Here is a 14,806-nt window from a genome sequence, read left to right as displayed (position 1 = left end):
CACCGGTTCAGAGCTTGGCATTTCCAGTTAACAGGACCCCTTAACCTGCGCTTCTCCCCAACATCCCCAACTCCCTAAGCCTCTCCTCGTAGGACATGAAATCCAGGCCTTTTACCATTTTGGTTGCCTTCCTCTGGACCAGTTAACAGGATCAGCAAGTAGGTGAAGTGTAGGGGATCTTCTGCTCGTCTGAGAATATTGACCCTTGTGGAATGATGGCTTGAATCAGTATATGGCCCTCTTGTTGAGAACTGTTAGCTGTAAATATTTCAGGAGAGAGATTGTTACAAAGAGGGTCCATAGGAGAATTTTTGATTGTAAAATCAATTAATTGTAAACTGAGAAGGCATAACAAGGTTAACCAGTAATGGAGATTAAATAGCCCCACCTTTTGTGTTTATTTTGAAACAGCAAGTGATGTATGAAATGCTATCTTGTACATTCGTGTACTTATTTCCAAATTGATTATAAATGTATGAAATTCTGTATATCTTACTATGTAAACTATTCTTTATGAAATTGTTTATTTCACATTGTGGCCATTGGATACAGACTGTATTATTGCCATATCTTGAATCAGTGTAAGACAGCCTGTGTGTTCACTGTTATGCATGCTCAAATTTAGCTAGAGAACCAGTGTAGTGTAGTGGTTAAGAGCAGGTAGCCTCGAATCTGGATAACTAGGTTCAATTGCCCACTCCTCCACATGAGCAGTGGACTCTTATCTGGATTTGTTTCCTGCTCTTCCACATGAAGCCTGCTGGATGACCTTGGGCTAGTCACAGTTCTCTCAAAAACTCTCTCAGCCCCACCTACCTCACAAGGTGTCTGTTGCGGGGAGAGGAAGGAAAAGGAGTTTGTAAGCCGCCTTGAATCTCCTTACAGGAGAGAAAGGTAGGATATAAACCCAAACTTTTCTTCTTCTTCTGGTAGAATCCGGAAATCTGCATCAATTGCAGAGGAGGAGGAGGAGGAGGAGTAGTTTGGATTTATATCCCCCTTTTCTCTCCTGCAGGAGACTCAAAGGGGCTGACAATCTCCTTGCCCTTCCCCCCTCACAATAAACACCCTGTGAGGTAGGTGGGGCTGAGAGAGCTCCGAGAAGCTGTGACTAGCCCAAGGTCACCCAGCTGGCGTGTGTGGGAGTGTACAGGCTAATCTGAATTCCCCAGATAAGCCTCCACAGCTCAGGCAGCAGAGCTGGGAATCAAACCCGGTTCCTCCAGATGTTGGCCAATTTGTCCTCATTTCTCTTAGTCTTGGTGGTCTGCTTTTTCTGTCCCGTACTTGGTGGAACAGACCTTGCTTCTCAGGGCAGGGCACCAATAGGTCTCCCTCTGAAACCTCCCACCCCTCCTGGAATCTCCTGCCGAATTCAGTTTGGTAGGATTTTCTCCTCTTCCCACATAACTGTTTGCAGAATAGTCACTGGAATACATGGATGCTGCCATCCATCATTTTAACGCCTCAGCGGTAGACTGTCTCATTTTTGTGAACTGCCTCGAGGAGTTCAGCGAGGAGACAATCCTAAAATCATTAAACGGCATTTTAAAAAGAAACGCTACTTTCAAGTCTGCAGTCGATAAGAGTACGGCTTTGGGTCTTTGGCTGCGTTTTGCCAGCAAGGGCAAATTGGCCGTTTGGCCACTAGGGGAAGTCCCAGAAGACCAATAGACCAGGGGGCTGCTCCCTGTGGGGGTCACAATGACCCCAAGTCTAGATGGGTAGGAACCACTGCCCCTAGGCAACAGCTGGCAATCCCTGCCTCCTGTCATGCCCCCTCTTCCCTGAAGACAACAGACCATCTGTGGCTTCCACAAGCCTTCCACCCCCAGTGATGGGGTGTGAGCTCAGCAGAATTTGTAGGAGGAGGAAGAGAAGGAAGAAGAAGAATTATTGTTGTTATTATTTGGATTTATACCCCACCTTTCTCTCCTGTAAGCTGACTCAAGGTAGCTTACAAGCTCCTTTCCCTTCCTTTCCCCACAACAGATACCTTTGAGGTAGGTGGGCCTGAGAGAGTTGGGAGAGAATTGTGACTAGCCCAAGATCACCCAGAAGGAATGTAGGACTGCGGAAACACTCTGGTTCACCAGATAAGCCTCTGCCACTCAAATGGAGGAGTGAGGAATCAAACCTGTTTTTCCAGATGAGAGTCCACCTGCCCTTAACCACTACACCACACACTGACCCTGCTCCTTCCCTTCTTCTCCCTGTTGGGTACTGAGGGCGGGCTCTTCTTCCTTCTCTGACCCTTCCATTGGAGGATGGAGCCCTGGCAGACTGAGGGTCAGGACCCTTTTTGAGGCCATTTTTGCCTCCCAGTCTGCCCCTTTGGCCAGTTCCTTGAAAGAAATGCAACGGGGGAATGTATAGATAGGGATACCAGCTCTGGGTTAGGAAATACCCAGAGATTTTGGGGGTGGAGTCTGAAGAGAGAGGGGGCCTGGGGAAGAGCAAAGAGCAGAGTTTGGGGAGGGGAGGAACTTCCTCGAAGAAAATGGCCACTTCGGAAGGTGGACTCTTTGATATTATACCTCACTGCGTTCGACCTAAGTGCTCCGCACAACCACTGGGATCGACGTGGTTTTGTACCAGCTTCGCCCCGTGTAACGGTCAAATTTCCGACTCCAGTTGGGAACTACTACTTTTTCAGGGAACCACGCTCGAACTCAGCTCGATTCCAGTAAAGTGCGGAATCTCTGGTGCCAGGAGTCCCCCATTCAGCCATCTGTGACTGGCATCTTCAGAGGCATGTCACTGTGAGATGTATATGCCAAAGAGTGTGTGTGCCACGTCTCATCGTGACAGGCCTCTGAAGATGCCAGCCACAGGTGTAGGTGAAACATTAGGAACAAAAACGGCCAGATCAGGGCCACACAGCCAGGAAAACTCACAACATAGAATCATAGAGTTGGAAGAGACCACAAGGGCCACCATCCAACCCCCTGCAACACAGGAACACACAATCAAAACACTCCCGACATATGCTGATCCAGCCTTTATTTAAAAACCTCCATAGGAGACGCCACCACTCTCCGAGGCAGTGAATTCCACTGTTGAACAGCCCTGATGGTCAGGAAGTTCTTCCTAATGTTTAGGTGGAATCTCTTTTCCTTCACCTTGAATCCATTACTCCGTGTCCTAGTCTCTGAGGCAGCAGAAAACAAGCTTGCTCCCTCTTCGACATGACATCCCTTCAAATATTTAAACATGGTTATCATGTCCCCCCTTAACCTTTGCTTCTCCAGACTAAACATTCCCAGCTCCCTAAGCCTCTCTTCATAGGGCATGGACTTCAGACCCTTTTCCATTTTGGTTGCCCTCCTCTGGATCCGCTCCAGCCTGTCAATATCCCCCCTGAACTGCCGTGCCCAGAACTGTACACCATATTCCAGGTGAAGTCTAACCAATGCAGAATAGAGAGGTACATCTCTATTACATCTCTCGATCTTGACACTATACTCCTATTGATACAACCCAGAATGGCATTGGCTTTCTTGGCCGCTGCATCACACTGCTGACTCATATTTAGTTTATGGTCTACTAAGACTCCCAGATCTCTTTCGCATGTAGTGTTGTCAAGCCAGGTGTCACCCATCCTATATCTCTTGTACTTTTGAAAAACCTTGACCTGCCTTTGTAAGTATTTTCATGTTTTGGAATTTAGTTTCACATGTAACTGTAATTTTTTGTAACAAGTCTTTATTTTGTTTCTTTTCAGAACAGCCTTGATATTTAATGAGGCTAGTTAATTATCTAGAATCTGGCTAGCTGTTATTTTTGTGTCATCTTGTTATTGTGTTGTAAAATTATTTTGGTTACTTATAAGTAAATTGCTACTCCAGTGGGAGAACAAATTTTTGACGTAATTATTGTAGCCTGGTTGGTACAAGTTTTCTTCTTTTCACTAATCTCTGAGGCAGCAGAAAACAAACTTGTTCTCTCTTTGACATGACAACCCTTCCAATATTTAAACATGGCTATCATGCCACCCCTTAACCTACGCTTCTCCAGACTAAACATCCCCAACTCCCTAAGCATCTCCTTGTAGGGAATGAAATCCAGGCCTTTTACCATTTTGGTTGCCTTCCTCTGGGCCAGTTCCAGCTTGTCAATATCCTTTTTGAATTGCGGTGCCCAGAACTGTACACAATATTCCAGGTGAGGTCAACAGCCCGCATCTACACTGCATGCAGAAGTTCCTATGTTCAATCCCAGACATTTTCAGTTGGAGAGATCTGATTGGGTTGAGACCTCTGCCTGTGATCCCGGAAAGTCCCAATCACAGTGGAAATAGTGACTTCGATAGACCAGCACTCTGCCTGCGAGGAAGGCAGCTCTGTAAGTGTAAAGGCAACCATGGGAAACCCTTTCCTTGTTAATTTTCCCTTTCGATAGAAAGAAGAATCCATTTCCTTTCTTCCATTCCACTTGGCTGAAATGGCACCGGCACAATTGTGCTATTTTTGATTCCGTGTTTATGTAGAAAACTTGCAAACGTGTGTTCTTTTCCTCTTTTAGAACCAACTTTTTTTCCCTGTGACATTTCTGCTTAATGTAGCAAACCCTGACCTTTGTGAAAGAAGGCAGCATCCAGCAAGAGTATTCCCTTCTTTACCCTGACTCTGATCTGCTCCTTTTGTCTTTCTTTTATTGGTTGCTCTCTCTACTGACCCACTCACTATTTTCACTTAGGCGGAGGATGCAGGAAACTTGCTTCTTCATTTTTCTCCCCTTGAAGCAATAAAGTGCGCCCACGTCTGTTTCTTCCCCTCTTGGGGAGGTGTCATTTTGGCTTGTTTCAGAGGAAATGTCAAACTTTTCTCCGTTTGCCTTCACATTTTATGCAACAAGCTCTCTGGTTTCTTTTGTTTTCAAATTTTTTTTTATTTGTGCTTCAAAATCTTTCCCACTCACTCACTCACTCACTCACTCACTCACTCACTCACTCACTCACTCACTCACTCACTCACTCACTCACTCACTCACTCACTCACTCACTCACTCACTCACTCACTCACTCACTCACTCACTCACTCACTCACTCACTCACTCACTCACTCACACAAATTCACCAACTGACTGTTGTGGGTTTTCTGGGCTGTGGGGCCATGATGTGGTACTTTTTGCTCCTAACATTCATTCATTCATTCATCAAATTTAATATACCGCCCCATCCCCGAAGATTTCATCCACCTCTATGACTGGCATCTTCAGAGGCATGTCAAGGCAAAATGTATTTTTCTCCATGCCACCAACCCATCTTACTGTGCCTCTTTCAGTGCACTTCCACAATTGTTTGCAAGTGGATTTTGCTATTCTGCACAGTAAAATCCAGCTGCAAAGTGCACTGAAAGTGGATTGAAAGTGCATTATTCTGCATGTGCGGAAGGGGCCAATGTACAGTTTGTCCAAACCAGAAAGTTACTGAATTAAATTAGTGCCTTCCAGTCCCCAAACAATGACTCAGAGATGTGTCTGAGCCAAGTCTTTATGTCGGTTTCTAGCTGTCTGTATCCTACTCCCAATGAGACCAGTGTAGTGTAATGGCTGGACTGGGACTCAGGTTCGAATTGTACTTGGCTGCAAAAGCTAACTGGATGATCTTGGGTTAGTTGCTGTCAAGGAAAGTGGCATGCATGTCAAAGTAGGGTGAAGAAACTGTACAAGCATGCAACTTGCATATTACAGATAGACGATATACCGTCTTGGACCTCTTCCACACATACAGAATGATGCACTTTCAATCCACTTTCAATGCACTTGGCAGCTGGATTTTACTGTGCGGAATAGCAAAATCCACTTGTAAACAATTGTGAAAGAGCATTGAAAGTGCATTATTCTGCATGTGTGGAAGAGGTCCAAGATGCATAATGGTATATCGTCGAGGGCTTTCACAGCTGGAATCAACTAGAGAGAAACCATGTAGGGCCTCTGAAAATACCAGCTTCAGATGTGGGTGAAATATTAGGAGCCAAAACCACCAGACCATGTCAACACAGCTCACAACTGCATGCGTAACAGTCATCTTGTATATTTGATCACTGACTGAACAGCAAAAGGACACACTACTGCTAATATATTTACTACCAGCATGGTGTAGTGGTTAAGAACAGCAGATTCTGCTCTGGAGAATTGGGTTTGATTCCCCCCACTCTTCCACATGAAGCCTCCAAGGTGACCTTGGGCCAGTCACAGTCAGAACTCTCTCAGCACCTACCTCACAAGGTGTTTGTTGTGGGTGGAGGAAGGGAAGAGTTGGTAAGCAATTTTGAAATTCCTTACAGTTGAGAAAAGTGGGGTATAAATCCAGATACCTCTTCCTCATCATCGTCAACTTCTTCCTCTTCTTTTTCCTCTTCTTCCTCACCTTCCTCTTCCTCCTCTTGCTCTTCCTCCTCCTCCTTCCTTGTCCTTCTTCCCTGTCTTCTGTTTCCTAAGCCAAATGGCCTAGCAAAGAGCACAGGTAAGTCAGAGACCTGTTTGTTTGTAAATACTTCCTGGATGGATGTCACACATTTTGTTTTCTTCTTGTCTTTCCCGGCTGGAGCGGAGAAGTCAGCTCAGCTCAGAGGTTGTCTTGGGTTGCCATGGCAGCAGCCTGGATGGATGTTGTGCCACAAAAATGCAGCAGGCAAATTTAGATCCTGTGAAAGTTTCTCTCTGCACAAAGCACTCCCTTCTTTATTCTCATGGGTCGGGCAGTTCAAATGAGTCACCCCGCCCACATTTTCCTGCAGTTTTCCTGCAATTTTCCTGTAATTGCTAAGCATGGGAATGCAGCCCATGGTCTGTATTTGTTTCTTTTTTAAAAATGATCATGATCCTCATCGTTATTGAAGGTAATAATCATAATAATATAATGTTCAGTTTTGGGAATAACCCCTCTGGTTTGTCTTGGTTTTTTTTAAATTTATACCCCACCTTTCTCCCCTGTAAGGACACTTAAGGTGGCTTACAAGATCCTTTCCCTTCCCCTCCCCACAACAGACACCTTGCGAGGTAGGTGGGGCTGAGAGAACTCCGAAGAACTGTGTCTAGCCCAAGGTCACCCAGCAGGAATGTAGGAGTGCAGAAACACATCTGGTTCTCCAGATAAGCCTCTGCCACTCAGGTGGAGGAATGGGGAATCAAACCCAGTTCTCCAGAGTATAATCCACCTTCTTTTTATCACTACACCATACTGCCAAATGTGGAGTTTCTGAAGCACCTGACAGAGCTATGAAAATACACCTGTTAAGTCATGATTTTGACCAAAAGTCATCATGGCTGACTACAATTTGACCAAATCCTTCCCATGTTAATTGGTGTTAGGTTTAGCAAGCTGCTCAATTGGCCAGCAAGGGGAAAAATTGTAGGACAGCAGAGAGGCATTGGCAATATCCTGACGTGCCAATGTCAGATCTTGTGTCTGCTGAAGCAATGTCAGTTTGTTACTGGAGGATGCTGGGGACGTTCTGGCCCATGGGCAAAATTCTGGGGTTAAGCCACATAGTTAAACCATGGAGTTCTGCCCAATGGCCAAAGTGTTCCCAGTGATACTCTGACATCACTTCCATGTGCACAGGGAGTGATGTCAGTGTATTGTTGGAGATGGCATTAGGTTGCAAGTGAGCTCCTCTCCCCCAGCAAGGAAAGTCTCCTGCCAGTTGTATAGGTGGGGGCAGGAGGTGTTGAAAATTTCAGCCTTGTTTGCATGTAGCAGCAGCACAAGCAACAGGGAATTCTGGGAACCTGCATGAACATTCTAAAGGTGACAGTTAAAAAACGTTGGTAGTTCTGTTGTTCCCTGACTGGCTGAGAGAAAAGAAGTTTCTCTGTGTACTGCTAACCAATGCTATGTAAAAGTGACTTTTCACTGTATAAGCTTACTATCACAACCAAACTGTAACAAACGATGAGCCGTGAATGTAATGATATATATGTGATACTTTGTTGATATGTGTATACTGTTTATTTTTCTCTCTCCGTTAAAGTAAAGTTCTCTTCATGTTTATGAACTTCTGAGGTAAAATGGCCGGTCTTTTGATAGATAACTATTCTTATTTAACTTGCCACACAATCCACATTTCTGCTCATTACTCTGCTTGACAGGATTATATATTGTAAATATACCTGTTGCCCTTTGGGAGGAACCCGCAGAGATTTTCCACCACACTTACAATTGAACCTTCCAATCCCTAGCCTTCTTTCCCTTTCATCCTCATTATATTTTGCTTGTATCGGTTCGTTCTCGATTGGATTTACCTTGATATTGTATTAGGTCCTTCCTTCTTTGATTGGTTAGCCAGTGTTGGCTTGCACTGGTGATGTTCACTCAGTGGCTTGGGAAACTGCAGCGCAGACATAATGATTTACTGCAAATACGTTTTCTTCTTCATTTTCAGAAACCTCTCTGGGAACCGGCTGACTACGATGTCATGGCTTCTCTTCAAGACTTTGAGGCTTACAGAACTGTAAGTGTGAGTCTGAAAGCAGGTGCTGTGGAATGGTGAAAGGAGTGGTTTGTAAAGGGTAGAACTGATTCCCTAAAAAGATAAACATGGAGCTACTGCAGAAGTTGGTTGTGCATTGAGATCTGTTCCATAAAAGAAAAACACATAGCTGCTGCAGAAACTGGTAGTTGTGCATTGAGATCTGTTCCGTAAAAGAAAAACACATAGCTACTGCAGAAACTGGTAGTTGTGCATTGAGATCTGTTCCATAAAAGAAAAACACATAGCTACTGCAGAAACTGGTAGCTGTCCATTGAGATCCGCTTCCCTAAAAGATAAACACGCAGCTACTGCAGAAACTGATAGCTGTGTGTTGAGATCTGCTTCCCTAAAAGATAAAAACATAGCTAGTGCAGAAACTGGTAGTTGTGTATTAAGGTCTGCTTCCCTAAATGATAAACACATAGCTGCTGCAGAAACTGGTAGTTGTACATTGTGATCTGCTTTCTGTTACAAGGCATAGAAACTGACCAAGTCCTGGCATTGCATATTTCCCTGCCTAGATATGTGAAGCTGCGGGAGGGGAGAGAATCTAATCAAAATCAGGAAAAAAAACCTTTCTTCCCTCTCTGCCCATTTCTCAATTTTTCTCCAAAATGCTTCACTTTCTCCAATTTTCTCAATTTCTCAATTGGGAGAAAGGTTGGAAGACTGATGAACCTGCATATCATTGGTCTTTTCCACACAGCATCAATATAACATCTTGAGGATGTTATAAAAATTATTTTGGGAAGGAAGTTCGCACAGCTCTCTCTGCCAAAACATCTTCAGGATGTTTTATTTCTCTCAACCTGATTTTTTCAAAAATCACTGAACTAGTGATCTTTTTCCCTGAAGACTGGTGGAAGATTTTTCTTGCTTGCCTGTGGTCACAAAAGCAGGCAGGAGACACTTTATTATTCTTCCTTTCATTTCCGTTGCAGTTGCGCCTGCCATTTTCTGCTTTCTTCATGAGCCCCCTCCTTCCGCCATTTGGTGAAGATTTCCCATGGAGTTTTCATCTGCTTGTGGCTCATCCGCACACTGATTTCACTGTAAAAAGTACATGAATTGTGGGTGTTGTGGGTTTTCTGGGTTGTATGGCTGTGTTCCAGTAGCATTTTCTCCTGACTTTTCACCTGAATTGGTGGCTGGCATCTTCAGAGGATCTGATGGTAGTAAAGCAAGTGGAGTATATATGCCTGTGGAACGAATAAATTTTTTTTGCACGGGTCATTTTTCCTTTTTTTGTTTTGAGGAAGATGTCTGCAAAGCTATGATGGCACAACATGAGATACCCAATATGTGCATATTTGAGTTGTCATAGCTTCTCAGATATCTCCCTCAAAACAAAAACAAGAAAAAGGGAAAGTGAGTGATACGTGTGTGGGATTGCCAGACAAAACAACTTTATTCATGTATTTTTTACAGTGGAATTCACGTACTTTTTAGTGTAATAGCATGCAGATGAGCTCCAAAAGGAAGAAACCTCCATGGGAAACCTTCACCACATGGTGCATGAGACGGAAAATCACAAGTGGGAGAAAATGGCAGGTACAACTATGAAACTGGCAAGAGCTCCATTGAGCAGCAGGCGGGGGGGGGGAAAAACCTGCTTTGACTGACAACACTTTTTTTTGTCTACGCAGAGAAGACACAAGCCAAAATGGATCTTTTCACAACGTCTGCAGGATGTTGTATGTCTGCTGTGTTTTTCTTCTGGGTTTTTTCCTCAGTCCTTCAGGTCTTTAATTCTACTCATAATAATTGGTTATGTAATTTGTGGTGCAGGACAGTGAATCATGTCTAACCCTAACCCTCTAACCCTCTCTGGTAGAGATCTGTGTGGGGGTTCTGTTGCCAAGGAGTGCTCCTGAGTTGTGTGATTCTTCAGCCGTTTCCGCATGGGCCTCTATGCGCCCCCACGCCAGCAAGAATTCTGCTGGCGTGGGGGCGGAGGCCATTCGCACGCAAGTGTGCGAGCGGCCCCAGCAGAAGCCGCCACAGGAGAGGCGGCTCCGCACAGAGCTGCCTCTTCCCCCTTCCCTGTCCCACTTACCTCTCGCTGTCGAGCCGTCCTGCGGTTGGCCTTCCTAAGCCCCGCCACGACGCTGCCCTCCGACCTCCAGGGTCGGAGGACAGCCGAGGGAGAGGACTTAGGAGGCCAGCAGGGCGACCAACAGCCAGGCGGATAAGAATGGGACGGGGAAGGGGAAACAGCTGTATTCCCGGCGGTTAACTGTTCGCACCGTGGCCGCCGGGAAGACGCCTGCCTTCCCTCAAAAACAACCCTTTAAAGGGTTGTTTTTTAGGATGGCCTGACGCAGCCCTGGAGGGAGGGAAGGGCCAGCCAGGAGTCAGCGCTTAAGGCTGCGTTTAGCAGCGCCAGCGAAACGGCGGCCTTGGGGTGGCGTTTTATCGCAGCCCCTGGTGGCCGCCGTTTTTGGCCCATGCGGAAACGGCCTTTTTTAAACTTAACAGCAAACAAATGCATACTGAACGGAGAGAAAGGGGACTTTCCAGGATTTTCCCATTTCCCAGTCCAAGGATTTTTCCAATTCTACTTACTGAGACGGGCAATCGAGATGTGCTCAGTTCTGCGATATTTACTTGGGTTTACTGCTCATGTGGAGGAGTGGGGAATCAAACCCTTTTCTCCAGATTAGAGTCCGCCACTCATGTGAAGGAGTGGGGGAATTGAACCTGGTTCTCCAGATTAGAGTCATGTGGAGGAGTAGGGAATCAAACCCAGTTCTCCAAATTAGTGTCTTAATGACCACACCACACTGTCCCCTACTCAGAGTAGACAATATTGATCTCTGTATTGTCAAAGGCTTTCATGGCCAGACTCAACTGGTTGTTGTGGGCTTTCCGGGCTGTGTGGCCATGGTCTGGTAGATCTTGTTCCTAATGTTTTGCCTGATCTGTGGCTGGCATCTTCAGAGGTGTATCACAGAGGGAAGTCTGTTACACACTGTGTCTAGTGAGAAGGAATGTTTAGTGGGGTATATATTGTCATGTCCCCAGGTGGGGAACCAATCAGTAAGTGTTTGGGTGGAACTTGCTATGCAAAGGTATGGACAATGAACTCCCCCCGGACGCAGGTTTTGCATTCACCAATGCTGTTGCTACTGCAGGGAATGCAAATGCGAATATGAGTGTAAATGGACTGAAAACCCCACCTGCAATACAATGCAGTCAACCAAACCTTTGCGCAGCAAGTTCCACTTCTCTCTGTGATGTGCCTCTGAAGATGCCACCCACAAATGCAGGTGAAACATTAGGAACAAGATCAACCAGACCATGGCCACACAACCCGGAAAGCCCACAACAACCAAAATTGATCTCTATAGACCGGTCATCTAACTCAGGATAAGGCAACTGCATGGGTGTGATCCACCAACATTGGTTTTCTTGAATGCTGGATTGATGGTTGGAAACCCAATGCTCTCTGCACCTGGTCTCCCGTGTTTGCACATCATCACAGTGCTATTTATGCAGGCCTGTAGAAGTGCAGAGTTGTTGACCCAACTTCCCAGGAACAACTGCGGCGCTTTCCTTCCACGGCTTGCGAGATAGGCTCGTGTTTCCCTCGGGGGTTCAGAGGGTCTGCAGCTTCCTGAATTATAGATAAAGCATTCAACACTGCAAGAGAAGAATAAGTGGACATGAAATCAATGGAGCGCTGCCCTGGTGACCTGTTTTGTTGAGTTTTAGAAATAGCTGTGTGTTGGAAATAAAACCATATATGTTATGTAGGGTTCTTCCCAGAGGATTGTAAGCACATCCCGTTCATCCTCACCTGTGATCAATAGTGCTGTAAGTGAGAAGTGACTTATGGAAGAATAAAGACCAGTCCCTCAAGTGGGAGTCGATGTGTTATCACTGGTGAGGTCCCTCCCCCCCCCGTTGAGTCGTTAAATGGAAAAAAATATTGATAGTAATATGAGACAAATAAAGCAACACCCATCCTTGGGGGGAGAAGGTGGACTAAAATGCTGAATTTGGAATGGATCGTTGCTGCTAATAGGAGGTCCAACCTCTGCACGCCCTGTCTGGCTCTAAAAGGAGAGTTGGTTTTTATACCCACATTTCTCTATCATAACAAGACTCAATGCGACTTATAATTGCCTTCCCTTCCCCATTGGTAGGTACGGATGAGAGAGTTCTGAGAGAACCATGACTGGCCTAAGGTCGCCCAGCACGCTTTTGTGTGGAGGAGTGGGGAAACAAGCCTGGTTCTCCAGATTAGAGTATTGACACCCTTAACCACTGTACCACACTGTGTCCTATGCTTTCAAGGAAAGAGCCATTCAGAGGAAGTTTGCCATTGCCTGTTTCTGTATGGGCTGAGAGAGTTCTGAGAGAACTGTGCCTAGCCCAAGGTTGCCAGCAGGCTTCGTGTGGAGGAGTGAGGAATTGAACCCAGTTCTCCAGATTAGAGTCCACTGCTCTTAACCACTACACCATGCTGGCTAATAGCTGCCGAGATGCAGGTGGGTTGTTGCATTGAATTTCACCTGGATTTCACTGTGGGCTGCCAATGAAAGAAGGTCCCCTAGCTCAGGGGGTGGGGGGAGGACAGTACCATCAGTTGCAGCCAACCTCTGGCAGCCCTGTAGGGTTTTCAAGGCAAGAGATGGGCAGAGATGGTTCGCCGTGGTCTACTAACCAGGGCTGACCATGGCTAGCTTCTGAGATCTGATATAATCTGATATAGACTGAATTAACCTGGATCATCCAGGTCAAGAATTATTGATAAGGCCTCTGTTTTAGAGACTGAAAGTCACTTGTTCGGTATATAGTCAAAGGTTTTCATAGCCGGAATCAACTGGATGTTGTGGATTTTCCGGGCTGTGTGGCTATGGTGTGGTAGTTTTTGCTCCCACCTATGGCTGGCCTCTTCAGAGGCATATAGAAGAAGAGTTTGGATTTATAGCCCCCCCCCCCCTTTCTCTCCTGTAAAGAGACTCAAGATGGCTTACAAGCTCCTTTCCCTTCCCACAACAGACACCTTGTGAGGTAGGTGGGGCTGAGAGAGTTTGGAGAAAATTGTGACTAGCCCAAGATCACCCAGCAGAAATGTAGCAGTGCAGAAACACATCTGGTTCCCCAGATAAGCCTCTGCCACTCAGGTGGAGGAGCAGGGAATCAAACCTGGTTCTCCAGATTAGAATCCATCTGCTCTTAACCACTACACCACACTGGTCATGGTGACATATGTTTCTCTCGTATTTCCCTTGGGGAGGGAAACACATCTCACCATGGTGTGCCTCTGACAAGGCCAGCCATAGATGCGAGTGAAACATTCAGAGCAAAAACTTCCAGACCATGGTCACACAGCCCAGAAAACCCTCAACAGTCATTGGTTCGATCCTGGTTTCTCCAGTTAAAGGGCTGAGATGGCCTGAAACAGGGAAGATCCTCCTCTGTCTGCAACTTCAAAATAACAAGCGGCCACTTAGCGTAGACCATAGATGTCAAACTCGTGGCCCTCCAGATGTTATGGACTACAGCTCCCATCATCCCCTGCCAGCATCCCCTGCCAGCATCATGCTGGCAGGGGATGATGGGAACTGTAGTCCATAACATCTGGAGGGCCATGAGTTTGACACCTGTGGCATAGATCAGCACCAACTTTTCGTATGGCAGCTTTATGGAAGATGGAGGGCGGTATCCTCCGTTCCGACTCCTGGAACATCTCCCAAATTAAGCCCTGTGCTGAGAAGATCTAGCCAAGATGCATTTCTTAAGCATGGGTAGACTCCCTTAGTGGTTCCATTTATAGGTATATTCTGCTCCAGTTGGCTTCCTAGAAAAAAGGGAGACTTTGGGGAGGCAATGCAAGAGGAAAAACAGTGTATTCTTTGGAGCTTTATAAATTTTTAAATAATTTCTGCTCTGAAAAGGAAAACATTTTGGTACTTCGCTAGTCTTTTAAAACTTTTTTTCTTTTTCTTTTGCATTTTGTGCATTTCACTGGCCTTTCTGGAATGTTTGTATTGACACACATTTAATATCAGCACGTAAGGGGATAATTTTTGAAGTCACAGAACCAAGTTGGAAGCAGTGGCGTACTGCCCACAGGGACATAGATACCACATGTCCCCGAGCACATGCCATTTGGTCACGTGGGGAGGCGCTAGCCAGGTCCTTGTGCCCGGCCTCTCCTGTGGCACAACAACCTCGCTGGCGCCCTGTGGCTCCCTCTGTGCTGAGGCGCTGCTCTCTGTTTGAGTTGCTAGCCGAGGCCGCAGGCTGCCTCCTGCCCTCCCCAGCCTCTCTGTCAGCAGGCTCGCAGCCCGGCCAGGCTTGGCAGTTGGTGCCTC

At 46.0% G+C, this 14,806-nt stretch overlaps 1 protein-coding gene across 1 annotated transcript in view; it reads left to right on the top strand.

Moving 5' to 3' along the window:
- LOC125424419 (NT-3 growth factor receptor-like) overlaps positions 1-14,806 on the top strand; it is a 259,041-nt gene that overhangs the window by 167,853 nt on the left and 76,382 nt on the right. The window contains 1 exon segment of the mRNA XM_048481646.1: positions 8,391-8,459. Within this exon segment, the coding sequence (XP_048337603.1) occupies positions 8,391-8,459 (69 nt within the window).

The sequence above is a fragment of the Sphaerodactylus townsendi genome, linkage group LG17 (assembly GCF_021028975.2).
Source record: "Sphaerodactylus townsendi isolate TG3544 linkage group LG17, MPM_Stown_v2.3, whole genome shotgun sequence".
Taxonomy (NCBI): Eukaryota; Metazoa; Chordata; class Lepidosauria; order Squamata; family Sphaerodactylidae; genus Sphaerodactylus; species Sphaerodactylus townsendi.
This window is presented reverse-complemented; position numbering and strand designations above follow the sequence as displayed.